This window comes from Anopheles ziemanni, chromosome 3 (assembly GCF_943734765.1).
Source record: "Anopheles ziemanni chromosome 3, idAnoZiCoDA_A2_x.2, whole genome shotgun sequence".
In the NCBI taxonomy this organism is placed as follows: Eukaryota; Metazoa; Arthropoda; class Insecta; order Diptera; family Culicidae; genus Anopheles; species Anopheles ziemanni.
In genome coordinates, this window is record NC_080706.1 from 48,450,080 (window position 1) to 48,477,100 (window position 27,021).

General features: G+C 44.5%; 5 protein-coding genes across 7 annotated transcripts; 2 read left to right on the forward strand and 3 right to left on the reverse strand.

Annotated features, from left to right (window-relative positions):
• Positions 1 to 1,012: 1,012 nt before the first annotated feature.
• LOC131286652 (adenosine 3'-phospho 5'-phosphosulfate transporter 1) lies at positions 1,013 to 3,348 on the reverse strand. The gene is made up of 2 exons (XM_058315635.1): positions 3,038 to 3,348; positions 1,013 to 2,960 (listed from the first exon to the last, which is right to left on the reverse strand). Exons 1-2 carry the CDS (start codon positions 3,067 to 3,069, stop codon positions 1,571 to 1,573), a joined length of 1,422 nt encoding a protein of 473 aa, XP_058171618.1. The 5' UTR covers positions 3,070 to 3,348; the 3' UTR covers positions 1,013 to 1,570.
• Positions 3,349 to 3,713: 365 nt separating this feature from the next.
• Positions 3,714 to 5,552, forward strand: LOC131287317 (probable glutamate--tRNA ligase, mitochondrial). Its single transcript, XM_058316356.1, has 3 exons — positions 3,714 to 3,908; positions 3,983 to 5,167; positions 5,244 to 5,552. Exons 1-3 carry the CDS (start codon positions 3,752 to 3,754, stop codon positions 5,492 to 5,494), a joined length of 1,593 nt encoding a protein of 530 aa, XP_058172339.1. The 5' UTR covers positions 3,714 to 3,751; the 3' UTR covers positions 5,495 to 5,552.
• Positions 5,553 to 5,708: 156 nt separating this feature from the next.
• Positions 5,709 to 10,946, reverse strand: LOC131286096 (serine incorporator 1). 3 transcript variants are annotated; one of them, XM_058314964.1, is made up of 4 exons: positions 10,788 to 10,946; positions 9,494 to 10,496; positions 6,407 to 6,560; positions 5,709 to 6,315 (listed from the first exon to the last, which is right to left on the reverse strand). In XM_058314964.1, exons 1-4 carry the CDS (start codon positions 10,821 to 10,823, stop codon positions 6,177 to 6,179), a joined length of 1,332 nt encoding a protein of 443 aa, XP_058170947.1. In that variant the 5' UTR covers positions 10,824 to 10,946; the 3' UTR covers positions 5,709 to 6,176. The 3 variants fall into 3 exon arrangements, with proteins under 3 accessions (XP_058170947.1, XP_058170946.1, XP_058170948.1); XM_058314963.1 differs by having other exon boundaries at positions 6,407 to 6,569; XM_058314965.1 differs by having other exon boundaries at positions 6,407 to 6,546; positions 9,489 to 10,496.
• A 3,086-nt stretch (positions 10,947 to 14,032) lies between these two features.
• Positions 14,033 to 15,550, forward strand: LOC131286459 (probable N-acetyltransferase san). The gene is made up of 2 exons (XM_058315412.1): positions 14,033 to 14,170; positions 14,291 to 15,550. The coding sequence occupies exons 1-2, from the start codon at positions 14,163 to 14,165 to the stop codon at positions 14,970 to 14,972; spliced, it is 690 nt and encodes a 229-aa protein (XP_058171395.1). The 5' UTR covers positions 14,033 to 14,162; the 3' UTR covers positions 14,973 to 15,550.
• A 1,845-nt stretch (positions 15,551 to 17,395) lies between these two features.
• On the reverse strand, positions 17,396 to 22,097 carry LOC131286875 (hormone-sensitive lipase). The gene is made up of 7 exons (XM_058315882.1): positions 20,250 to 22,097; positions 18,624 to 18,901; positions 18,411 to 18,548; positions 18,307 to 18,340; positions 17,890 to 18,096; positions 17,666 to 17,791; positions 17,396 to 17,601 (listed from the first exon to the last, which is right to left on the reverse strand). Exons 1-7 carry the CDS (start codon positions 22,008 to 22,010, stop codon positions 17,485 to 17,487), a joined length of 2,661 nt encoding a protein of 886 aa, XP_058171865.1. The 5' UTR covers positions 22,011 to 22,097; the 3' UTR covers positions 17,396 to 17,484.
• Between the last annotated feature and the right edge of the window lie 4,924 nt (positions 22,098 to 27,021).

A 27,021-nucleotide genomic window follows, 5' to 3' on the forward strand; every position in this document is an offset into this window, starting at 1 on the left:
TATATATTTACTAGCCCACTATTATAATTTCCAAGACAAATTACAAAATACCTGACCGCTAGTTGTCCGTTTTGTTGTTGCCTGTTATTAAAAAAAAAGTTACAAAACATTAATTACAGCGAAAAACTCCCGAATAGTGTGTATCAACTGATTTTCTTTTAAGTACCTGCACTTTTATTGCTGCATTCGGTTGGGCGATCTTCAAAGCGAAAAAAAAGATAAATGTGAATTTTCCGCTTCCAGGTACGACGCAGCGAAGGATACTTACCGCTGTTCCTACTTTTTCATAATCCATGATGATCAATCGATCCGCTTTCTTGTACATTGAAGCACGCGAGTAAAAGCAAAGTAAATATGATTACTATCCAACCCACTTACCTAATGCTACCCTCATAACATACCTTCTGAACTTTGACCGGAGCAACAGTGGTTTGACCGTCGATGCCCTAGATTATTTTACATCGATCAACATTATAGACACTCCAACGTCGTTCAGATTTGGCGTTCATAACTGTAACGATATTCTTACCTGCAGCAGCAAGTTGAGTGTGATCATTTGAAATATCCATTGTAATTGCTTCCCGTTGTCCATGATTCTTGTTGGATTGCGCACCCACGGTGCGACGACAAAACTAACTCGAAATAAAGTATGTTTCGCAGACTAACACGCTACCGGCAGCTTTTAAAGGTTCGCAGAATGTTGAGACACTCATTATAAATCACTTTACTGGTAGGCAACGCGTCAGTAACAGTAATGTTTTTCTATAGATGGTGGAATTTGATATTAAATATATCTAATTTATTGGTCGTTAGCAAAATCTCGCTTAATCCGGGAATCAAAGTTTTATACTAACGCCGAGAATAAACATATGTAAGGATTATTGTATCTTTAAGTGAAATCCATTTTATCTCTCAATAATTAACGACATAATTTTTCGGTTTAGTTTTTTTAATAACTAATTCTTCAAATAATTTAACGCGAGCGTTTTATTGTTCCATGCAATTTGCGTTTTTATTAACCATCATACGAACACTACACACATATTTGCAACTCACAATCAGTTTATTTTTCATTTTTTGGTTGATTAACAAGCATCTAAGCGTTTAAAACGTTCGATTCGGTTCTGGCTATTGCAACTTAATTACAGATTACTCACGCTTCGTCTAGCATGGTCGATAGTAGTATACGTAAGCATAAAAATATATATTTTTAACCTATACCGCTGGTCACGTCCGGTGGAATATAAGCAGGGGAAAACTCAATCGATAGTGGATATCACAATTCGAGGATGTTATAGTTGGCGCAATATTTCATTCAATCGAAAAAGAAGATTCTGGTACAGGAAACATCTATCAAAGAGGACAGGTATCCGAACTGTGCAGCATTCAGCGCTTTGGTCAATTGTTACCATACCAAATTAGTTTAAGCTCAACTGGATCTATAAATAAATCTACAACCGCCGTGAATGAACACCTTTGTTCGTCAACAATTGTTAGGCATTTAAATGCAATTCCTGTCCAACTGCCGTAGCAATTACTTAAGTAAAACAGTCCGCACCACCGCACGTGGTTAGACGTTGATGCGTGGTTTGGCCGAAACACCACTAGTACCACCGGGCGCGGCTTGATGCCGTTGTTTGATTGCCTTCAACCGTTGATTACAGTAGACTCGCAGAAATATGGCTAGGAACACGATCAGCACACCGATCACACCGAGGAACGAGATCCGATGCTGATAGATGAGACACGACAGCAGTATGGCAATGGCCTGCCGGAGCGTCATGATGATCGTGAACACAACCGCACCAAACGTCGCAATGGTGTAGAAGATAAACAGCTGGCCGATGGCGGAAGAAATCGACAGGATCACACAGTCGATCACAAACTTCGGATGATCGACGGCAAACACGAGCGAGCTGTAGAATCCGCCCTGCATGGCGAGCGAGGCGCCCGTGAACAGCGTACTGAACAGATTCACGCCGCACATCATCTGGATGGACGACATCGAGTACGACTTGAACAGCTCGCCCTGCCAGTTCGACGTGAAGCTATCGAAGATCATGTAGAACGTCAGCAGCAGCACCCCGGTCAGCGTAGTCATGGCGGACGCTTTCGATTCGTCCGCCGAACCGGTGAGGAAGAAGATCATCCCTACGGAGATCATGATCGCCGTAAGGTACTCGTAGAATTCGTACTTATTGCGCGAGATTATCTTGCCCATCATCATCACCGGTATGATTTTGCACGATTTGGCCAACACCTGGGTGGGAAAGTTGACGAACTTGAGCGCCTCGTACTGGAACCAGGCGCTCATGATGTTCGAAAAGGAAGCGTACGAGTACTTGTACAGCGGTGCCCGGTGGCGAAATTGGCGCTTGACCACCAGGTACACGGCGGTTATCATGAAACCGAGTACCCGGTTCGAGAACACCAGGAACTGGGAGTCCTTGAAGTGCGATTTTCGCTTTTCCGGCCCTTCGTACTCCTGCGTCATGATCTTTTCCTGCAGCACACCCCAGGTAAGATACGATCCCATGAGACCGAACAGGCAGTAGCACAGGAGGATACACTCCTGGGTCGTTGTGCGCTTTACTTTGCCCCCGGATTGGCTTCCTCCGTCGAGCGACCGATCGGTTCCATCGGTTCCCGAGAAGCAAAACTTTACCAACGATGAAAGATGCGATCGTTCAGAGCGTTCGAGATATTTGCTGCGTTTGGAGTACTTGTAGATCAGCACACCCGGCACGAAGATGCACAGGTATCCAAACACGTTCACCATCAACCGTAGGAGCCACGAGTACTCCTTGGACTTTCTATCGATGAGTTGGCTGAGTGAAAGTTCCACCTGGGGTGCACTTCCTTCCGGTGGCGGCGCACTGAGATCGGGCCCATCGCTAAGTGTTTCGTGTAGGATCTGCGATACTATCCGTACGGTCGTTATCGAAACGATAACGATAAAACTAAAACGACACACAAACGTACGGGATTAACCGGGTTTACTTCCCCCCTCCATGCCTTCGACAGTATGAAAACTCACCAAATGATTAAGTCTGGTACATAGTTCCTCATGGTGGTTACTCACGCGCAATGCTGTTGGCAATAGAATGCTTCGTCGAACGAAGGTCACGACTACGGGGACTGTGTGCACGCTCCGCTAGTTGGAACAACGCATTCGTTGTTCACGTAGCACTCGTGTTCGAAAGACTAACAGAAAGATGGGGGGAACAGCTTTTGTTGGTTCCGGTGGTTTGTAAGTTCGCCCGGAATGTTGCAGAATGTTACAGTTGCATTCTGGGCAGGGAAGTTTACGTCAAAACAGCTACAAACATTCTGTTTAGCGCGGGCAGGGAATTTTTACACTGAACAACAAACCATTTTTATTCCGTGGGGTTATTTGAACATTGACGGAATACTGATGACATCCGAACAGCTGTTTATCGTTTGACGCTTCAGGGCTACCGTATGGTGTAGCGGTTAATTACAATTTAAAAACATTTTATCCTAAGTTTAAGTTAATCATAAACCGTTTTAGAAGGTAGTTCTAAGTCTATTTTTTTAATGTTAGAGACGCACGAGTTGTATTTAATTGCAGTGAATTTCGATATCCCATAATTTCAAGATTAATCTCGAAACACCCTGTTCCGGTTTGTTATGATGCAAAACGTCAAACCTCGCTACATCAAAACAAATAAGTACACACGGAATATTTACGTAGCGGCATGAAAGCATAGTTCGCCGAGAATAAATAGTTATGGGCGTAATTTCCGGCGCAGTGTGGAAAACTAGTCTTCCAGTGGGGTTGCGGGCAGTGCTGAGATCAACCTCCTTAGGATGCACACGGTCGTACTGTGACCAACCGTCTCAAGACGACGGAGAAGTGCGCGTTCGTTTTGCACCGAGCCCGACAGGTACCGGGTTTCATTCGGGCATAACCCAATGGAAAAATTGTTATCTTGCATCGCTTACCATTCCTCATTCGCAGGCTTCATGCATCTCGGTGGTTTACGTACCGCGTTGTATAATTATCTGTTCGCAAAACAGCACGGAGGGAAGTTTGTGCTTCGTATCGAGGACACCGACCGGGAACGGTTCGTCGAGGGTGCGGCAGAAAAGCTGTACACTGATCTGAAATGGGCCGGCGTCGAACCGGACGAGGATCCGTTCAAGGGGGGCCCTTACGGTCCCTACACACAGAGCCAACGGTACGATATCTACAAGCAAGAGGTGAAAAAGCTGATGGAAGATGGCCGGGCGTACTACTGCTTCTGCACCGAGCGAAGGTTGGAGTTGCTGCGCAAGGAAGCGCTCCGGCTGCGCCAGGTGCCAAAGTATGACAATAAATGTCGGCATTTAACACCGGGCCAGATTGCGGAACGGTTGGCAAAGAACGATAAGTTTTGCATCCGCTTTCGGCTCGCCTCGAAGGGCGACGAGTTTAACGACCTGATCTACGGAAAGATCGTGTACTTCATTGCACAACAGGAGGGTGACCCGGTCATCATCAAATCGGACGGCTACCCGACGTACCACTTTGCCAACGTCGTCGATGACCATTACATGCGTATCACGCACGTGTTGCGTGGGGTCGAATGGCAAATATCCACCCCAAAGCACATTCAGCTGTTCCACGCGTTCGGATGGCGGCCACCGCAGTACGCTCATCTGCCCCTCATCATGAACCCGAATGGATCGAAACTCAGCAAAAGACAGGGCGACGTTCAGCTGGAACACTACCGTAACAATGGGACATTCCCGCAGGCCCTACTTAACTATATCACCCAGAGTGGGGGAGGGTTCGACCGGGAGCTGCTTGAAATAGAAGCTCCCCAGCTGACCGACCTGATAAAGCAGTTTGATCTGAAAAAAATTAACGCAAACTCTAGTCGACTCAATCCCGAGCTCCTGAAGCACTTTAATCGGGCTGAGATACGATATCGGCTAGAGAACGATCCAGAAGCAGCCGAACGGATCGTGACAGCCGTTACGGAAATGGTACGAAAAGAGTTCGCCAAGGACGCCAAACAGTTGCAGCTCGATCCCGGGCACGTCCGAGATGTGTTAAGCTGGTCGCTTCCGAGAATAGATTCCCTAAACGACCTGGTGAAGGGTAAACTGTCCTTCCTGTGGGTGTTACCGCAACCTTCGAAGGAGAAGCTGATCGATTCAGGTAAGGCGAAACTAGCACAACCAAGCAAAACCCCTCTCGTAAGATTCTTTCTGCAATTACTTTTCCCTCATCGTAGACATTTTGGCACTGCTCGCCAAAAATCTTGCCACCGACGCGGACGTACCGGAGTTCAACAAGTCCGAGCTCAGCCGCTTCATGAAAGCGTTTGCCGAACGGAACCATCTTGCATTTGAGAAGCTCATGAAGGCGCTCCGGTCGGGACTGAGCGGCCTGCAGGAGGGCCCATCCGTACCGGAAATGATGGAAATATTGGGCCGTGAAAAAACGGTCCAACGGATAGAGCTGGCCGCTGGGAGGCAAAAATGACGCTCCCAGGCGCAAGCTATGTAAAGTAAACACAAAAGCCGACACTTTCCACTGAGACAGACAGTAAGGTTAGGCAAAGAAAATCGGGACATATGGCCGCTCCTTGATCCTTTAGGGTTCTCTGTCTCCTCGTTACCTTGCGAAGGCCAAGAAAGCTGAATGCAAAAGCTGTACTGGGCTAAATCATCGCTGAGCAAGAATAAGAAGAAGACACTTCCCTCTTTTGGTGTTCAACGACTTTCTCATTTATTTCTGTGGATAATCGTCTTAGATGCTGGTTTTTACATTACGGTTATGCATATGAAATACACCGGGCTGCGATATTGTGTTGTAAAGAGTGGAAGAAAAGCGTTGGAGCTAAACGTACCAGGACAAATACAATGTTGATTCTAGTTGCAAGTGATTAGTTTGAGTATTACTAATAAGTGAATATTTATCTGCCGAATCGTAAATTCAAACTCGTTCCAGTAGAATATTTCAGTACATCCATCCTTCGCATTACCAGCAGGCACCCAGCTATCATGAACCGGTGCGATTAATTCCTATTCGGTTGGTTAAACAAAGTTCAGTTTCCTTTAAACATACACCACATATCACATGTAAAACTAAAGAAAAAAAAAACGTTAAGATCCAATAGTCGCTACTATTTAGTCGCGAATAAAATATTCTAGCACACGTCAGTTCAATTAAATTCACGATCGGACAGTACTATCGGCGCGACAAGTGTCCACCCGTACAGCGTGACGCACATCCAGCTCGAGACGACCTTAACCCACATGGAGGCGGCGTTTGCGTTCAGTGTATCGAGTGACGAGTTAGGTCTGGAAAAAAGAGGAATAGCAGGAGTTTTTCCAATCATTAAATCACACGAAAAGTTGGGATTGTTTTTTTTTTATCATCCTCAATACTTACTGGTACCAGTTGGTCAGCGTCATCATAACGTACAGTGTGGCCGTAATAAACACGACGTGAAACAGAGACCAGTTGTAGGCGACGGCTTCCTCTTCGTTATCACGTAGCTCGTTGCCATTTCGGTCTCCGGCCGCAGCATCGTCGCTGAGAGAAGCTGTAAGATCTTTAATTATTAGATTTTCCGTAGGATTTGTTGCGGTTACAACCGGCACCGGACGTTGAGCAATAGATTTACGGCCACGACCAGGTTGTATACAGTTGTTAGTACATTTTAGCCCACACAAGAAAGCAAGAAAGTTTGTGTCGAACGTGGCGGTTTACCGAGTATAAAAGATAGAAAATTGAAAACCCAATATATTAGTCGCAGTCTGTAGGATAAACGGGCTAGTAACAATGGAATGGAGAGCGACATGCTTAAGATCTTGCAACAGCCATTTCGAAATTATGGTTAACTGATACTGTTGCAACTGCAACGAGAGTGTGAAATAAAGGAATTCTTTGAGAGTTTCTTTGTGGGAAAAACTAAAAAATTAGTCCTTTATTGGGCTATTTTTTCACACTGAGTGTGCCACATCTGTGGCCCCCCTTTATATCCTTTTACCCGTGAGTTCCACGGGCAAAAGTAATCAGTTGGTACTCAGCCCGTTACATTAAGCTGCTCCGTTACAAGGTTTTTACAAACCATTTGTAACATTCTCCTCGGCAGTACACACATACACCCCTGTGTTGTGTGCTACTTAGACAATCGCAGCTTAATGTTACGGGCCAGCCATCTGTCAAAGCAACGCGGTTTACAAACAGGACAGCATCCATAATCCGGGTAAATTCGTGCCAGTCAAAATTGTCGCTAATTATTTTCCTTTTAGGCTCCAGCCACAGCGACCCGATTAATGCGCTCGTCAGGTGGTTTGAGCGCACGGATTGGCGGCACATCGTTTGGTGGTTTTGGCCGACGTAATTCTCCATCCAGTGAGATCGCGATTCGCCTGCTGATCACACCGAGCACCGCTAGGAAAGCAGCCGAAATTCGAATAAAACTACCGGGATTGATAGCAACACTACTCCGACCGCTGGCTCCGATGGGATTCATCTCGACGCTGCTACTCATCGCAGCCGCTTCTTCGGCAACCGCGATCGTGGGATGCCGCTGCAGCTCCGTTGAACCAGGAACACTATCAGCGGCGTGAAATTGCAGCGCTGACGACGGGTCAAGCTGCGCAGGCGGTCCTTCCTCCTGGACGGTCTCCAAAGGTGGCTGTTGGCGCGTGAGCACAGCGGCAACGGAATTATCAAATGCGAGTTTGTCAACCTCGTTACTTGTTGGTGCTGCCGGATCATTCGACAAAGCAGCCAATGATGACTGAAACTCGCCACCGTTAGTGTCCTCGTCCGGCTCATCTCCAATGGTGCTATCCGAAATGCCAGGTGCGATAACGATCGCAGTGAAGTGCTCCCGTTGTGCCGGATGCTCGGTAACATGCACCGATTGGGACACGATCGATGGGTCCGGAGTATCTTCGGTGGATTCCGACCTTTCCGTACCCGCTGCCACGAACAAAGGCGTTGCTGAAGTAACTGTACCTGCCGTGGCTGCTAGTGTTGCCGCCGTTACACGAGACTCCTTGGGCGATACAGATGGTGCATGCTGCGCCAGTTCGGTAAACACAAGCGCGGTATCGTTCTGGTTTTGTCCCGTCACGGAGGGCATCAGTGGTAGCGAAGAATGATTAATTTCGCATTCTTCTTTCAGGACATTATTCTGCATCGCACTCGTTCCGCTCTGGTAACCTTCTTCGCTAAACTCTGTCCTGCCGTACCGCAATTTCAAGTGTTCAATCGCAAGATGAACCGTCGCGGGAAAAATTAACGACATCGAAACCATTTTGCGCGCCTTTCCTTGGAGAGCTTCTCTCAGGCGCTGGAGGTTTTCGATGTCGCAGAAGCCACACAGTTTCGTTGACCTTTCGTAGGCTTCGATAAACCTCGGCCACTGTTTCGGCGACCCCGAAAATACCGGCAATCTCCAATCCATCACCTTACGTGCGCGTATTTGCTCCTCCGTGAATGGAGCATAACTTGGACGAACTGCTTCCAAAGGTGTTTTAGTGTTCCGTGTACCGTATTCAGTGCCATTTGCCGTGTGGTGTCGCGAAGTGTGTGAGTGTGTAGTGTGGAGTGCATTTGCACTTGAAGTGCCGTGTTTCGTGGTGTGTGCAAAATGGCGCTCCGTTTGCGCCAGTGCGTCCATTTCGCATTCCCACCGTGTGCGCATCGCTTGCTCCATTGCGATGCGTTTCTTCATCTCTAGCTCGAGTTTTCTTTTTTCGAGCTCTATTTCGGCAAGCTCAACTTGCCTTAATCTAAGCTGATAGCTTTGCTCCAGCTCGTGCTCCCTATAGTAAGTAGGGTTTGGTGGTCGGCTCGATTCAATCGAGCTCGAGGATGCGCTTCGGTGGTGCCATCCAGGCGGCTCCCAGCGGGCATCTTGACTCGACCTTTGGCACGGCTGGCCCAGTGCATGCTCGTAGCGTAGTGGCTCCGTTTGCGTAGGATACGACCATCCGGGGCTCCTCGGCGTGTAGAAATCACATCTTGCCGGCTGCCCAGAAAACCATCCGCCTTGAAGTGATGTGACCCGATCCGGGTATTCCGGCATAGCGCATCTTGCGCCGACGCCATCGCGTACGCTGCCGATGAATCCCGCCAAATATCGTTCGGTCATTTTCTTCTCACTTCATACCGCGAACGCGTCCTTTTTTCGAAACCAATCGCGAAGCACTTGTTACTGAGTTAACTTTTTGTTTTTAATGTACTAATTTTTTAGAATGTTGCAACTGCAACGAGAGTGTGAAATAAAGGAATTCTTTGAGAGTTTCTTTGTGGGAAAAACTAAAAAATTAGTCCTTTATTGGGCTATTTTTTCACACTGAGTGTGCCACATCTGTGGCCCCCCTTTATATCCTTTTACCCGTGAGTTCCACGGGCAAAAGTAATCAGTTGGTACTCAGCCCGTTACATTAAGCTGCTCCGTTACAAGGTTTTTACAAACCATTTGTAACAGATACCTTAAAGGGAAGTCTATCTTACCTTGTTTCTCCGGATCAGAGAATCGGGAGACGTTGCTAGCCGAGCGCAGGGACGAGTAGAGGATACACAGCAACCAGATAACCAATCCGATGATGCTTGTTTTGTCGAAGTGCACCTTGTTCGACTTCTCCCCAATGATGCCCAAGAAACCGGGGTTGCATTCGGGATCCGGGTTGTTGGCGACGGCCGACCAGGTCAGATAGACGGTATACAACATCACCATCGAGCTTTGCAGCAGTCCCGACTTTGGCTGGGCTTCCTGAACGCGCGGCGTAATCGACAGGATGCTCACCCCGATGCAGAGGATCAAGTTGATCGTGATGAAGAATTTGTTCAGCGAACAGTCGTCCGCTTGCGTGAAGTAAACGAACAGCAGTGCCACACCGGTCAGCGAAAGCGCGTACTGGACGCCGGTGGCGCAGCACAGCGCAGCGAACCAGCCGCGTGATTCATCCTGCTCGTAGTTGCTCACCCAAGCCTCGGCCCAGTTGTGCGCGAAATCGATAATGTACACGAGCTGCACCAGGATGAACGCAAACCCACCGATCAGGCCAACCCACATCCACGCCACTCCGAAGCCCGTCTCGGGGATAAAGAACGCACCGATCGCAATGCCGACCACGATCATGAACTTGATGCCCCAGAAGCCGTTCTGCAGGGCCGCCCGGGGATCCTTCGACGAGCGGACACCGAGCATCATCAGGGCCCACAGCGTGAAGAAGCACACCAGGGCGAAGCAGATGCGGTACACCGCCAGATAACCGACGGCCGCATCACAGTCGATGGAAATCACATCCTTAACGACCGATGTCGAGTTTGCACAGAACGGTACCTTTCGTAGGGCTTCTTGCAACCCCGGTGTTAACATTATCGCCCCAACGATTGCTCCGAGCACCAGCATCAGGGCGTACATGAACCGGGTGGCGACCGAGTTGGACTTCATCGAAGATGGACACAACGAACAGCACAGGGAACAAGCGGTTCCCGTACAGCAGCATGCCAGCTAAAGATGGTGGAGGGCAAAAACACAATGGATGAATCATCTAATTATTCGACGGTAGCCGCAGAATCCTTGCTTCTCCGTGATTCACTTTTGTTCTTTAAACCAGTAACGAATATAAAAACCAGCAGATAAGCGGTATTTTCTTGCTTATCAAATTACTGGGACATAAAAGTAAAGCAAACAAGCATTACTATTCCTTTTTTTTCACCGCGGCCTTGATACGACCAACACGGAAAATCAATACGAGAAACGAGTATGTTGGTTCAAATCCATTACTCACGGTGCACTTACATTGGCTGCTGAAACTAGGCCCAAAACGGCTCCCATTTTGTGTTTTACGCCTTAACTGGTTGTTTCACCGAGAGATGGTTTTTCGTGGACCACTTTGTAAAGTTAAAAATGGTAATTACGACTGTTTTCTTCGTTTCGCAAACAAACAATCCAGCAGTCTCGAAGGTTTCGGTACGAATGACAACACAAAGGGAAGCCCAAGGTATTGCTAGTGGCAGGTAGCTTCATGTTGCGCAAAACGACATTTCACAAATTGTTGAATCCGATTTGAATCCGGGTTAAATCTGGATAGATGAGGGTATTATGATCCAGTTCCGCGTTATTGCTCGAAAGTTTCCGCATATTTGCTCGAATAGCAACCTGGGTATTTATACAACCCGGTTGACAGAAATTGACATTGTTGCTGGTACTATGTAGTTCCAGCAAGAGTCCCAGCAATCTGCCATGGAAAAACTTGCTGGTACTACATGACAGCTGCAAAAAATTTGAATTTTTGTCAACCGGGAAGTATTTCAAGGTATATAAATATATAGTTTTTAACAAGTTTCGAGCACTTTGATTTTTAATCAATTTTCAAAACGATCGAGTTATTGGTGTGTTTTATACTATGGCTAAATGGCTAAATAAATCAAAGTGACTTGTCTAAACACAACGTTGATATGAAAAGTGCATCCTGAATTATCATGTTCTTGGTAAATACCAAGATCCATAGAACCCACATATGCTTCGGACACATACGGTCTATAGAGATCCATCGACCAGGAGGTGCTTGAAACTGCTCGACGATAACGACGCGCGTCGTTTCGTATCCGCGCATCGTCTCGACATGCAGGTGGCGTCGTTTTGGATCGTCGAGACGCCCAGCCATTTTTTCGCTTTTTTCAAAGTGTTGTTTACCTTTTGTATGGGCCAGCGTCGAGAAGTTTACATTTCCGCGCTCCCAATCATAATACCCTCAGAATTCGGTTGAATCCAGGTTGAACCCATTTTAATTCAGTTTAACCTTCAGGTCTACGACCAAAAATACCTACGTTAACATACGACCGCATACCCGGGTAGGCCATACGTTTTGCATGGGGGTTTGCATTTTGCTGTGCTTCAAAGCTAATATCTTTTGTTCTAGATGCCGCAGTGAGTTGAAATTTTCAGTAATGATACTTAAGAATGTTTTCTAACACATCCCATTCAAATAATAATATTAAAAATTCGATAAGTAAGTAATTTTTTCATTCAAATATATTTTATCCCATGGATCTACAATCGCCAACTCTGTAAACCATACATTTTCAATAAGTTATTGTGTTTGTTTATACTCCTTAAGTTTCTGGTGAAGTAACTTCTTGGTGTCTTCAACATTTTTGCTTATAAATTGAAATTTCAAAGATGTAAAAATATTTTTCTATTAAATTTTACGTTTTGGAAATGTTCATGTTCCTCAGTAAATTCAGTGGGATATCTGGAGGAAATTCTTCATTATACATTGTTACAACTAATATTTAAGCCTTAACATTTTAAAACTTAGCTCATATACATAAATTCGATCGTTTTGTTTCAAACGATAACAGTTTCTTTTGTATTTAATTCAACCCGTTGCATCATGATTTTCTTGCAATTAATAAATTATTATTTTGTGTAGAAAATTATGAAAGTTCACCTAGAATGCTTTCGTTTCCGCTGTGTGGTCCAAAATGTAGCATAATTTGCATATTTGTACATCGTCTTCGAGTTTATCTCATTACTAATTGTTCGAGGAGTTCGAGGAGTAAAACAGTCTTTCATAGTGTGTCTTAGATAAATTTGGATTGTTTTCATTATAAATATAAAAAGAAAAACCCGAGAGGCACCTCCTTTCACCTACTGGTGGTTTTTCTTGGTACAGAAAAATATAAACTCTCATACAAAACGTATGACTTACCCGGGTAGGCGGTTGTAGATTTAAGGGGTATAAATAGAAAAATGGTGTAAAAAAATACTTAGAATAAAAATAAAAGGTCGGTTTTCGGCAGAATGATAGAGAACATGTTGCATGAGGCATTCCATGAATTTCGAGTCGATATAACTGTTCAATTCGAAGTAATCGCAAAGTAAAAGGGCAAAACTTACCCAGGTAGGCGGTTGTAGATCTGAAGGTTAATCTGGTTGAATCAGGTTGAATCCGGTTGAATCCGGTTTTAATCCGGTTGAATCCGGTTTGAATCCGATTTGAATCCGGTTGAATCCTGTTGAATCCGACTGAATCTGGTTGAATCCTGTTGAATCCTGGGTGGTTCTATTGATTATGGCACCAATTAATGCTTCCGTGCAACACTGTTGAATACAGAACACGAACGATGTATCGAGCAAAGCTGGAGGATAATGAATCAAAACGGAACTTGTCGAACTAATCGATTTTAGCATGCGCTTTCCTCCGTTCTTGTGCTGCTGGGGTGCTATGCTAGTTGCGTACTTCGCTCAAGCTGCTGTAGCAGGCTTATAATATCAACTGCTACGCTTCTGATTTCAACTTACAAAGTTATAATGAACATGATCGCGGTATAAAATCAACTGATGCAGTTGGAATATCATGTGCTGCAGTTAGAAATAATGCAGCTGCTGTTTTGGGATCATCTGAAAATCCCTGTAATACCCTTATTAGACAAGGAATTTATCTGCCATATTTTTCCACCCGGTTGACAGAAATTGACATTGTTGCTGGTACTATGTAGTTCCAGCAAGAGTCCCAGCAATCTGCCATGGAAAAACTTGCTGGTACTACATGACAGCTGTAAAAAATTTGAATTTTTGTCAACCGGGCATCCTTTTACTGTCAAAGTAGGCTCTGGCAGGGCGTTTGACATAAAACTGATGTCCGCTCGTGTAATAACGAAAAGTTCCACAAAAAGGGTTTTGCAGTTATTTGATCATTTTCACGTTTGAATTTAGCGTTTTGTTCATCCTAGAGTAACGAACAAAATCCGTTGCAAACAACAAAGCAAAAAGTAAACAAATCGCTACTTTGACATATAAATGCCAGTCGAAAGAAAATCGGAACCGGTCATGCCTGATTCCGATTTTGAGGAAGGAATGTATCTGTCAAGAGCGTTTGGCAGATAACTTCTGGAAAAATATGACTGATACATTCCTTGTCTAATAAGGGTATAACATTCCCTCAATAATGGTGCACTTGACAGCAGAAAATAGTTGTACCTTTACATTGCATAGGCACTTTGCATTTGACAGCATCGTTTTTTACGCTGTCAGTCCAGTTCGAAGCAGTCGATCAGTGCAAAGAAGGCGCCTTGTTGCGTCCAAAATTTGTGATTTTCCTCTCTTAATTAAGTTTATTTCCCCCATTCAGGCTGCGTTTTGCTGTGTCCCGTTGCAGTAATAACGAAAATGACTCGGTAAGTGTACGGCGCACAGTTTCGGAGCTATCGTCCTTCGAGCAGAGGCTCCCCCGGACTACTCTAACCTCAATATTTTGTTTTCATTTCGCTAATTTTTCCTTCCTGGCTTCCTTGCAGATTGATCCGCGAGGCACCCCCCAGGGCCAACATCGAGCTGGGCGACGTGACCCACCATAATCTGAAGCAGCTGAAGAAAATCAACACCGTCGTGCTGCCGGTGTCGTACAACAATAAATTCTATCTGGATGTGCTCCAATCGGGCGAGCTGGCGAAGCTGGCCTACTACAACGACGTGGTGGTCGGGGCAGTATGCTCCCGCGTCGATACGTCCGAGAACATGCGCCGCCTGTACATCATGACCCTCGGTTGTCTCTATCCGTACCGGCGGCTCGGCATCGGTACGGTCATGGTGCAGCACATACTGAACTGCGTCGAGCGGGACGGCAACTTCGACAGCATATTCCTGCACGTGAAGGTGGACAACAAGGGCGCCATCGAGTTCTACAAACGGTTCGGATTCGAAATCGTTGAAACCAAACAGCACTACTACAAACGAATCGAACCGGCGGATGCGCACGTGTTGCAGAAGACGTTGACGAAGAAGGCCGCTGATGCGGCCGCGTCCAGTGGTGGCAGCTCAACGCAGCACCATGACGCGGAAGAGTGTCTCGAAACCAACGGTGACATGGGTGAACCGGCGGAAGCCGAACCAGTTGCTCCGCCGAACGTAAACAATCACTCTAGCATTCAAAACTCGACCTCGCAACAAACTAAGTCGGCGCCGGAGAAAAATCGATAAGATCCTCCCGCCCTTTTGACACACTCCAAAATCGATGCATGGATGGATGCAAAACCGGATCAGGAATCGTTCCCGAAGACAGCAGTCGGTTGTGTCCGGACGGGATAACGAGAGAGCTTTTTCTTTTCTACTCAGTTAAGTGGATTGATTGTGTTTGTTAAATTATATATTTTCTATACTACTAGTGTCTTCGCCTTCTTCGCGATAAGACAAACTAAGCGTAGAATAGCCACACATCATGTTGATTATGTTTGTTCTGCTGTTTTATAATGCAAAAATGGGTGATAATTATCGGGTCATCCATGTTACATACAGTTCTTCGTCGCTCAGTTTTCTTTCCGTACTGTGTACAATAATTATCCTAGCGATCGCCGCTCGTGTCGCCCTTTTGGAGGGAAATGTCACGACAAATTCGGTCTGTGTTTTTTGTTGTAGTAATAACGCGTCGATAGTTAAGCGAAACATTTATTCGATACGAAAATGAGACGGTCATGTGAGGAAATGCTCCCCACACAAAATGAACAACAAACATCTAACGAATATCTTAGGACGAATAAAGTTTACCAGTATAACGTGTAGTCAGATCGTCCTGTTAATTTCCTCTGCCCCCCCACCTCCTCCCTCGTGTCTTTCGATCGAACAATGAGCTTATTTTCAGCAGGTTCTTTCTTTCGCTGATTCCCTTAAAATAGACCCAACCTGTTTCACAATGCAATAATAGTTTATTTTTAGAATTCTTCGACCATGGTATTGTAGAAATATACTTTGTTCACTTTACAGCATCACATACCTCTCGTCAGCGTGAGAATCTCCTATCTTCTTATGTTGAACAATAAGTCGTTTTTTTGAATATCTTTCCAGTCGAAAGGGAATAAATAACATCTTGAGTAATTTAGGTACATTTTTTGTTCTAACCATCGGATTCGAATCAACCTGCGATAGGAAATCAATAAAACCACAATTGGTTGGCTCAGAAGTTGTTATACCAATTGTTTCATTTTTCTTTTATAAGCAGTATAGAATATGATCGCTTTAGAAATAGCTTAGCTGCATCGTGTATATTAGTGGACGAACATTGCACACATGAACGTTAATAGCACACGTGTTTTTTTGTTTTTTTTTACGGTTGCAGTTTGCTACTCAAATACTTTAATCTTTACATAGTCTTTCAAGTACCACGACAAACTCCTAGTCTTGCACTCTTATGTGAAAAGAAAAACCGATGTTCGGAATATTAGAATTGCATTAAAAAAAGCTGATTGTACAGTTAAATTACCACAAAACTAAGTTAAGGTAAACGGTGGGAAACATAATGCTGGATTTGTCACCGGATATGATTGAATGTCTAACAGACCCTGGTTGGTTATACAACTACTCCTTGTTTCCTTTCCTGTTCAGATTCTTCTCCATCGACCGCTAATATCATGTTGTGTATTTTCTGTTTTGTTCGCGGTAGTTTTGCTTGAACATATCGTATTGTTAGTATAATATGTGTATGTAACGTGTAACAACAAGATAACGGATGAGATTTTTGTTTTTGTTTTATGTCGTACTCGTTCCTATACCACTGTTCTACCTTATTACTACTTTTCCCAATGCTTATTGTTTGGCTATTTCAATTTTAGTTTCACTATCGTGTGACAATTCCCTCCGTGACCCATCTTTAGCATACTTTAACAGTTTGAAGCTTAGCTTAACGTTTCTAAACAATTCCATTGATACTAAAAAAATAAAACAACACCTAACAAGTTTTTTTTTAGTAATTATTTGCTAAACAATACAAAAACAAAAAAAAATAACAACGATAGATTGGTTTGATACGATGAAGCAGGTTATTATGTTATCATTAAGCAGTGTGTGTTTCTTTTTTTGCTCAGCTCATGGATTTCGAGTTGCAATACGGTACAATGTGTAAGTTGCGCCAATTCCATCTCCACAAACCTAAACGAGGCGCATTTTAGAATGCTTTTGCCTACGCAATGTATAAATGTATATAAATGTGCAATAATAATCGCCGCATCGCCAGTAAAAAACAATGCAGAGGAAAAAGGCCAATCGGTTGCGTTTTGGGTTGCAAAATTCTCATTATCGGGACGTGTTACGTTTTTCTGGGTTGGTGAAATTAGTTACGTTCACTTGGTTCCATGCATGGTCCGCGCTTTCAGCGACCCAGTATCTTTACGGTTTTGGACATTTTGGGGCAATGACAGGGCTACGTAGAAGCCTCGCTTGAGCATGATGGGGAGATGAAGCGAAGTTAAAGTGTATTCAATGCATATCTCCGATGTAAAATAAAATCGAAAAAAATCCCCCATTGCAGTTTCCTGCAGCGCGCACTACGTAAGCGCATTGTAAAGCTTGTCTACGGCGTTTATGATCTTTTTTTCTCTTTCACTGCCGGGTTTATCCAACATGACCCGCGTATGATCAACCGAACTACAGCCGGTAGCGTATCGGTGTGCCGTGCGAAGTTGCGAAGTGGGTCTTCGAGACAGCTTTACCAGCAGGTTCGCTAACAGCAGCCTTGCTGCGTCGTGCCGGCCTCCTCCTCCGGCGTGGCCGGTATATCGAGCAACTCCGATATGCGCTGGACGCACAATTTGGAGCCTTCGTGAGCCTCTTTGGAAATCTGAGAGAGCAGGTGGAATTAATGTTTACCGAAATGAAGCTTCACAAGAGACAGCTTTACTTACGGTTGCAAAGTTCAAAAATCCATGCGGCAACCCCGGGAGAATGTCGAGCGAAACGGACCTGTTTAAAGATTTCAGTCTTTTGGCAAACATCACACAGTCGTCGAGGCAGGGATCCAGAACAACTGTCTGCAATGGTATGTAGGTATCGAAATTATGAATATGAAATTAAAATAATCCTATCAATGGGGACGACGTGTCCAATCGTATCTTTTCCAAATACTTGCCAAAATTTTAGTAGGTGGAAATTGACTCAGTACATCATCAGAAGCCCAGTACGGTGACAGGTGGGAATCTTTCGGGACGTGAAAGATAAACTCGTCCGACGGGCTGCGGGCAATCAGCGCATCGAGATTGCTCTGCAGTTCGCTCTGCGACCCTCCACCGACGGCGATAGGTTTGGATGCGGTAATGCTGGTGATCGTACTCGATACCTGAAAATTGGATGTAAAAATCAGAGTTGGCCTTGCTAATCAAAGTACACATGGTTGTCGAGGGAAAAGGAAAAAGGGAAAGATCAGGCAAATCGAGTCAGATAAAAAGAAGAGTTGGCTTTTAAAAATGAAAGATTAGGGAAGTTGAGTCATAGATATAATCAAAGTGCGATTGAAGTAGGAGAATAAGGGACCCAACATCTTACATACCTTACTGACGAAGTTACTCGCGACCGACGTAACACTGCAGGATTAGAAGGTTCATGAATGAGATACGTTTGGATGTTGGTTGATTTTAATTTAAACACTCTTACCGTTCCTGTAGGTTCTGTACACTGATCGCTTCCCTTCCGATATCGAGGACTATATTTTCTTCCGATTGTGAACGCGACACCGGACGGAGGATCGGTTCAATTTCACCCGCGGCATTGGTGGTCGTATCGAGGACGTATCTAACGAACAAGCCAATTTGAAGGTGATTATTAAACGCCGTACTTGCGCCACACAAACACACCCAAACTACCTACCTTTCTATGAAATCTGAAACGTACTTATGCGTGGTCCGCTCCGAGCTGATATCGCTTGGCATATCCATATCGAGATCGTCCACGACGGTCACATTGCTGGGCTCGGTGTTAAGAGTTACCTGTTGCAGCGTAATCGGCTGAGAGTCTTCCTCCAGCGACGTGATGGTGTTGCTCTCGTCCGGGCTGATGATGTCGATCGTGTTCCCGGCCGATTGGCTCTTCAGGGCAAGCGTATCGCTGGCCGTGTCACTCACCGGGCTGAGATGTTGGTTTTGGAGCTGTGTTCAAAGCAGAACAAAGACGGAGTGTGACCATTAATCAAGCATTCAGAACTAAATCATATTTTTTCTAATGCTTCAAACAAATCGCTTGGAATTTGTACGATGCCAAATGGGAGATAACGAAAGATTGTACTACAGGAGCATCCGCTTGAATACGCCATACGGAACGTAATCGAGATCATATCAGTGTAAATGAACTTATTGATTACTATTTGTTTTTTTTCTAAAAGTAATTCAGCATGTTCTAATTTCGTTATACATTCCCATGTTTTGTTCGAGGCGCCGTGATGCGATGAATTGATAATAAAAAAAATCCTTCGGTATGCGCTTTTTATATAATGCTGTGGAATTGTTATCTTCGTTATGCTGAGTTTTGGCGATTAAAAAAAACACATTTATAACAGCTTATCAGTTGCCTAGATGACCTTAAAATTGTCCTGCATGGGGCTCTGTTTCTGTACTGCCAAACAAAGATGATTATACCGTATAGGACGGATCTTCGTGAGCCCTTTATTATAAAAAAAAACAAGTTTATGAAATTCAACCGTTGGACGATTTCATGGTGTGTCCTGTACGTTTTCCTAAAATTTGCAGTTTTTTTAATGTTAGATAATCAACTAATACACATATGTTTATGGTTTGAGTCAATTACCGTCAGAAGTAAGTTTAAATTTCTTTGTATAGTTTAAACAAATATTATTTGCTCTTTGTCTTTGAGATTTTCATTAGAGCTGTGGAGATTTTCACTAGAGTTGGTGCGGTGACCATTTTACAAAGAAAAAAATTAAGAAATTATTACCAAAGGAAATTCCTATAAACGCAACCTAATTTTATTTCAATTTATCTTGATTATTTCACTAAAAATCTACAACAAATGATTAGTTTTTTCCCGGTCTTTTACAGGAGAATTAAAAAAAAAATCGGCATCGAATTGGCCAAGTTTGGCAGAATGGCCAAAGGTATCGCTTTTCGTGCTGGCCAATCCGAAAGAGTGATGTTTTTCTCCAAAATTGTTCACTGTTAAGATGACTTTTTTAAGCGTATCATGGCGTTGCCTGGCCGAAAAATATTCCGTGTTATCCTTAGACAAAAAAAAACCAAAATGTGTTCACAAGTTCCATCAAGTTTTGAGAGCCTTTAGAACTGGAATTTGATATAAGCAAGCTTTAAAAAATAATACAAAGCGTTTTTCACCTCAACAGCAACCTTATAATGTAAAGAAATGATAGTGCGTTTTCAGAAATTTCGCAGTAATCGGTAATTTCAATTTGCTACACTTAGAGAACTTCAAATATTCCACTACATGGACCATCAAGTTAGTTTGGAAAAATATAAAACACCTTACCTGCACCGTATTGACGCTGTTTAACTGTTCCCACATCGAATTGTCATCAACCGAATCTGGCGATCGATCTGGACTGTTGTTTCCGTTGATTCCTTGCACGTCCTCCTCCTCGTCCTCATCCTCCTTGATCACTGTGGTAGCAGCGTTCGAAACGGTCAATGTTGCAGACGCTTCAACGGCCTGTTTGTTGGCCACCTGCAGCCCAGCATTAACGATCGCTTGCCGTTGCTCGTGGCGCTTTCGGTTCTCCTCCAGCACCTCCCGGCTGGGGCAGGCGTACGCCTTCAGGCAGCGCATCATAAATCCGAACGGAAGCAGTGGATCCATCAGGCAGAGCATACGGGCCGGGCTGGGAACGAAACTGATCAGCACGGGGCAGTACGCGATGAAGATACCATCCGGGCGCCGTATGCCCAACTCGATCGCTTTCATCGCGCAGCCGAGATTGAGATTGGCACCGGCCGAATCACCGGCGACGATAATCTTCTCGCCGGTCGTGCCAAGCAGCTCGCAGTTGCGCAGCGCCCAGCAGTACGCATAAAAGACCTCTTCCAAGGCCCTCGGGAATGGTGCCTCCGGTGCAAGACTGTAGTCGATCGAAAGGATGGGCACGTTCAGCGAGACGGCCCACTCGCGCAGGTACGATTCGTGCGATTTAGAACTCTGCGCCACAAAACCGCCTCCGTGGCAGTGGAACAGGAGGCCACGGCTTGCCGGATAGATGGTACTCCGCTGTGAGTTACTCCGCTCGCCAATCATACCCTTGCGCTTGACGGCCGATATGAGCCGAGCCTTAATCGGGGCCGCCCCACCGTGACTCTTCGGGATGGGAATGTCCACGAAGACGGCCGCATCCGGTACGGTCGACTTCAGCTGGATCGGTTCCGGTGGGATCGTAATCACGCGGTTCACCTTTACCTTGAAGCCAACGAACGACGGTAGCGAGTGCATCATCTCCGATTCGGCCAGAAACCAGAACGCCTTGCAAAAGTCCACGTTCGAGTTTTGCGAGATGTTCACAATGCGCCGTGCGCGCAACTCCGGATCGAGCATGTACTTGGTGCTGGTGTACATCAGGCTGGTGGCCTTCGAAATGCGGCCACCCTCGGAGTAGTAGCCCTCAGAGAAACCGGCCATGCCGATCGAGATGAACTTGAGCAGCGGTTTGATCGAGTCGCAGAACTGAAATCCGAGACACCGGCCGTAAAAGCAGTACTGATTGATAATGCCACCGGTGGCGAACAGCTCCTCGACCGAGTGCGACTCATCCGGGAAGAGGTCGCCCGATTCGCGCGTCCATTCGCGTAGCGTTTGCGCGTGCTCGAGACACGTGCACAGGCTGGCCATCAGGTGGTTGTACGCTTCCACCTCCTTCACGTACACCGCCTTGCGGAACAGAATGGCGCTCCGGTTTTCCATGACGTAACGGGCCAGCTTCAGGGACATCTTCACGCAGCAATCGACGACGGCCAGGAAGCTGCGGAACCCGTTACCCGGCACGGACGGATCGAAGTCGTACTCGTGCATGAAACCTTGCACCGTGCGCACGAGCGGCTTGGCCATCTCGATGTGGTCGATCAGCCCGACGAATGCACCGTGCAGCCGCAAACCGGTCTCCGTGTCGTCTCCCTCGAAGTAATTAACATTGTTACGACACAGCTCGATCAGACTGTCGAACAGCATCAGGTTCTGCTGTTCTGGACCGCTTCCACTTTCACTGCTGCTGGCCACTGCGGGCTCTTGCCGTTGCTGCTGGTCCATTGTGAAATTTGGTGCGATAACGATGCTACTCAAATACTCGAAACCTGTGTCTATTCACTGCCAGCTGAAGAATGAAACCGAACTCAAACTGACTGCGCCTACCACGGCCAGCGGTTTGGAGCTTATCATTCTCGTATCACACACTGACAAGGGGTCATCCAGTCATCCAGTTGGCTCGATTACGTGGTGCGTTTGGACTTTGGGTCTTGCGAATGCGATTCCCCGTCGCTTCCTGAATTACGCGAGCGATGATGATGATGATGATGACGGCGACGTTGTTGTGGTTGTTGTGACTCGCCAGCAGTGGCCACTGGTTGATAATAGTAGCCGTCCAACAGCGATGCGGCTAATGAACTTCGACTACTCCGCGGGGCATTTGACTAGGGGGGATGTGCGCGTAGTAAAACTAGCGACTGCAAGCACAACAGCAGGCTATGAGCTCATCGACGTAAGCATCGAGTAGCACCCGTTTTCTTAGTTGCAGCTATGCAGGTAGAAAACGAGGGCAGCGAAGTACGTCTGGAAAATGCACGACACGGACGTCACGTTGTCGACGACGGCGCTCACACGAGAGCAATGAGGGTGAAGAAAAGCGTTCACGCGACTTGATTTTACTGTTTAATGCTATTTGTTTGCAACCACTTTCTGCTGTGTTTTCTTTTCACGTTAACATATCAACATGCTGGGAAAAAGGTAAATAAATGGTTCCGCAAAACGGACTTCACTGTGAACAAGTGGTTCAACGAAACAACAAACACCAGCCGCAGTAAAACTACGAGTAATCGATACCGGATCGATGGTGTTGTGCTAATGCTGAACGCAGTGCTTTGATTAGGAATCTAACTGCACAAGCGTGAATAATTGATAAGTGAACAACATTCCACCATCGTACAACTCGCACAAGTCCACCTGCACCTGCACCATCCACCTGCTGCTGCACTGACAAATGTTTACGTATTTTCCCCACAATCTATCTAGACGCTGGTTGCTTCAACGATTGCATTTTGACAGATCATCGAATACCCAAGAAGAAAAAACCCTGCTATTTGAGGTGTTTGTGACCTCTAAGTTGAATTCGAACTAATGGTCACAACCCACTCGAGCAGCAGCGCTTATTCGAACTGTCCGCTGTCAAAATTTTTGATCGTCTCTGGCAGCACTGTATGAAAATTAAAAAAAAAAGAATTGACAGCTCCAACTACGCACTTTTTCCATCGTATGTTACCGTCGGTTATTATCAGATGTGCTGTGATTTACAAATGTGTGTGTTACTACTGGTAAGTGGTATATGTTAGTTATTTCTCAAATTTTTATTTACATGAAAGTGTTTCGTACTTACCGGAGCAGGATTAGAACCCATTACTGCAGGCTGCATTGTGATCAGTTGAACCGTCGTGTTTTCGTAAGCAGCTAGGCCGACTTCGCTGACGGGCTACATTAAAACTGTGTTTTTTGTTTCAAACTGTGCCATGGATCAATTGCCCCACAAACGAGTTTTATCTGAAGTAAACGTTCAGCAATGTCGATCGCAAGGAATTACAGTTTCGGATTCTTCAAAACCAAGTAGTAATTCGAAGCGTTAAATACAACATACAAGAAGAATGTGTGCAAGTGATTATATTAATTTTTATTTAAGGTTCCTCACATCATCGGCGATGAAACCACCAGTTGCACCAAAACCTGCATTCGTGATCAAGCCAAGCCAATTGCGTCTACTGAATTTCACGGGTCATCCAGCAGCAAGTGGTAACTGGAAGCATTAAAAGTATTATTGAACAAGAATGTGTGCAAGTAATTATATTAATTTTTCATTCAAGGCTCGTCTTTGCCAGCTACGCTGTAACCACCGGTTGCTCCTAAACCTACAACCGTGGTCAACAAAAGCGGTCCAGTAGTTTATACGGATGGTACAATAGCGAAAGGTTAGTGGAAATTCATCTTTAAATTTTATTGAAACACAAGTATTCTACAGGGTTGATTTGATAAGGATATAATACTTTTTTAGCACAATTGGAAACCGAGCCACAATACCATAAGAAACGCAAATCAATCCACATAGAAGTATCAGCATCGACTTCCAACACCGCTCATCGAAAAAATGGTAAAACATTGAGAATATTTGTATGATATTGTAGATTGAACTGTTGGTTAACTATTTCAGAAACTTATGAGCACAACGAAGAAAATGACCCATTGGATCGACTAGAAGCTAAAATAGATAAAATTTTCACTGCATTTGACGGTTTTGCAATAGTAATCCGTGACATTCAGCGGACTCAAAAACGCCAGGAAACACAAATAAAGCTTCTAGTAGATATGGTGAAACCGGGTGCAGGGATACAACGGCGACCAAACTTCGATTTTAAAATATTTAAGTCTTCCGAAGATCTGCATGAAAGAGAAAAATTACTAGAAAATGAAAATTACCTCAACAAAGTGATTGAATGGTTAGAAGCTGATTTATTGATTGATTGATATTGATGAGCTGATGATTTTGATTCGTGTCGTAATCGTAAAAGTTTGCTTTGAAATTAAGATATGTTATATGTAAGAAGTCTCCAATAATTCACTTTCGCTAATAATTAAACCATTATATTATAAGTATCTGGTTGACTTTATTTTTCTTAATCTATTGCATTCAATTTACAAGTGTATGGAGTAATGGGATAAATGTACATTTGTTTTCGTCAGGACCAGTAGCTATACAAATCACTTTACTCTCTGTAGCTTCGCATATTTCTTCAGGGACTGAAACATGTAACAAACAAGTTCATGAACAAATTGCGCTTTCATATTATCATATATTTCAGATTCAGCTCAATCTTTGGCTTACCTATCATTTGTGGCCCTTCATCTACGGAAGCTGCTTCGTTTTCAACACATCTCATTTGCCTTTCATGTCGATTTACTAACCGGTACAATGCTCCGGTTTGTTTCAAACGACGAACATATGTATTTAGGCATGATTGCTTAATTTGATTCAGTAAGCAAATAGAAAATTTCGAGTCGTCGAAAGAAGCAAAGCACTTGTTCACAACAGTCCACTATTCAAAGTTTCCGCCATTTGTTAGAGCTAGCTCAAGATAGAACAGTCGAGAATGAGAAATAGAAAGAGATGATAGACTATGCTTTGGTGTTTCGATTTGAAACCGGATTGACGAAAATATTTCAAACTGACGTCTTCCATTAGATTGCATGTAAGTTGAACTCGAACCATACAATGTAAATGCATTTGACAACTCGAACTAGAGATATTTTTCTTCTTGGGTAATGTATGCTACGAAATAAGATAACATTTTCCAGAAACTTTTTAAGTTGATTTATATTACTGCTGTATACATTGTACAATGGAAACGATACTATAGCTTTGTTTGTTTGTCTCAAAGATTTAACTATCAGGCTCCTCGCCATTGCTACGCAGTAAATCTAAAGGACGTTTTCAAATAGTGTTTGACAGTTGCGTAGGCGAGGTAAACAATTAACATGGCGGAAAGAAAACACATTTTGACATAACCATTCTACATGAACTGTGAGTTCACCTGTCAATCAAGGTTACTAGAACCATTTCAGTAGCCTCATTTTTAAAACGACGGTTGATGTAAATTGAACAGGGAATCTTAGAGCACAATTGAGAAAAGAATGTCCTCGATAACCAAAACAACATGTGATCATGTTTTTTGCGAAACAGAACTGCGCCCCGTAAGTTCATCTGTCAGTCAACTTTTTTTTCTATCCCATGTCGAAATGAAATAGGTTTCATAAAACGAGTTTTTTTTAAAGAGCAACGACAAATTTAACCTCGTTTGGCTAAAAATAAATTGGCAATAAAATCCAAAATAGACCGTAGCGTGCAACCGGGTGTACGACAAAGGAGCAAAGCATTTTAGGGGTTTTTCTGCCACCCGTTCACCAGTCTGCATGCTGGCCACCGGATTAGCGTTGTAGGTATATAAAATATATTAAATAGCACCCGACTTTTAGTGATTGGTTTTTGTCGTGATTTACGGCACTATCACTCCCACCGCGTTTGTCTATGTTTGCTGCACATTCCACCGGACACTTCCTTTTGCAGCATGGAGGACTTAAACAGCTGTGCAGGAATAAACATAGTATCCGCCTCTTTCACTCGCGTGGGGTAGTTCATTTCTTTCTCTGTTTCTAAACTCTTGCTCTATCGCTCTATCTTTTCATCCCCATTTTAGCTTAGTGCATCCGTTTCTTTCTCCCATGCTGCTTCCATCCTTTGGCAATGTGTCCAATTTTCCACACTGCATGCGTACTATTTTGTGGTAGGAAAAGTTTGGGAAGGTTTTCCGGTGTCCTCGAGCAATGCCAACTTTGTCATCGATTTTCAGTTTGGCTTCTTTTTTTTCACATGTACCCACACGTGTAACCCAAGAGCACCCCGCTTTCCTTCCTGCCGGTTTTATGTTTGGCTTTTTTTCACATATTGTTTTTGCGAGTGTTTGTAGAAGCTTAATTTGTTTTATGTTTTCGTACGAATACGAAACGAGTGCTGTGTATTACATTAAATTTATCAACTTGATTAAAACTCGTAGCACAGGTTGATAAAATTGAGAGTAGAAACGGTCGTTCATGCTGTAGCCTTTCAGACAGGGTCAACCACTATTATCATCATGTTGGCGCCAGGTACAAGCGGCTTGTAAGCAGCTATTTTCGGCACAATAAAATAACACCCTGCTGCTTAATTACACTGACTGTGTTTGACATTGTTTATGGAAATGTGTGGTTAAAATCAAGCTACAGTGCAAGAGTGGCACTATTTTGGAAAGGATGTACGCCCTCCCGGCAATCAATTAATGCCCGCTTTATGATAATGAGATTCATAGCGTCGATAATTCAACCGATCGTTTTAGGCTGCCTGGGGATGGCAGGGAAATGAAAACGTACGCCACGTACGACGAGCCAGTCAGGTCGCTTACACCGTCGTACGAAGCCAATATACTTTTGAATTTCCATTTCCACATGCACCCGGTGGGCATTTCCTGGA

Excerpts from the sequence above, each read along its gene's own strand:
- LOC131286875 (XM_058315882.1), bottom strand. The coding sequence starts at position 22,010 with ATGGACCAGCAGCAACGGCAAGAGCCCGCAGTGGCCAGCAGCAGTGAA. Across the intron at positions 18,341-18,410 it reads GTACAGAACCTACAGGAACG|TGTTACGTCGGTCGCGAGTA; the intron begins GTAAGAGTGTTT and ends CTAATCCTGCAG. Across the intron at positions 18,097-18,306 it reads CGAGTAACTTCGTCAGTAAG|GTATCGAGTACGATCACCAG; the intron begins GTATGTAAGATG and ends TCCAATTTTCAG.
- LOC131286096 (XM_058314963.1), bottom strand. The coding sequence starts at position 10,823 with ATGGGAGCCGTTTTGGGCCTAGTTTCAGCAGCCAAT. Across the intron at positions 10,497-10,787 it reads GCCTAGTTTCAGCAGCCAAT|CTGGCATGCTGCTGTACGGG; the intron begins GTAAGTGCACCG and ends CACCATCTTTAG. Across the intron at positions 6,316-6,406 it reads ACGCTGACCAACTGGTACCA|ACCTAACTCGTCACTCGATA; the intron begins GTAAGTATTGAG and ends TCTTTTTTCCAG.
- LOC131287317 (XM_058316356.1), top strand. The coding sequence starts at position 3,752 with ATGGGCGTAATTTCCGGCGCAGTGTGGAAAACTAGTCTTCCAGTGGGG. Across the intron at positions 3,909-3,982 it reads TTTTGCACCGAGCCCGACAG|GCTTCATGCATCTCGGTGGT; the intron begins GTACCGGGTTTC and ends CCTCATTCGCAG. Across the intron at positions 5,168-5,243 it reads GGAGAAGCTGATCGATTCAG|ACATTTTGGCACTGCTCGCC; the intron begins GTAAGGCGAAAC and ends CCCTCATCGTAG.
- LOC131286652 (XM_058315635.1), bottom strand. The coding sequence starts at position 3,069 with ATGAGGAACTATGTACCAGACTTAATCATTTG. Across the intron at positions 2,961-3,037 it reads GTACCAGACTTAATCATTTG|TTTTATCGTTATCGTTTCGA; the intron begins GTGAGTTTTCAT and ends GTGTCGTTTTAG.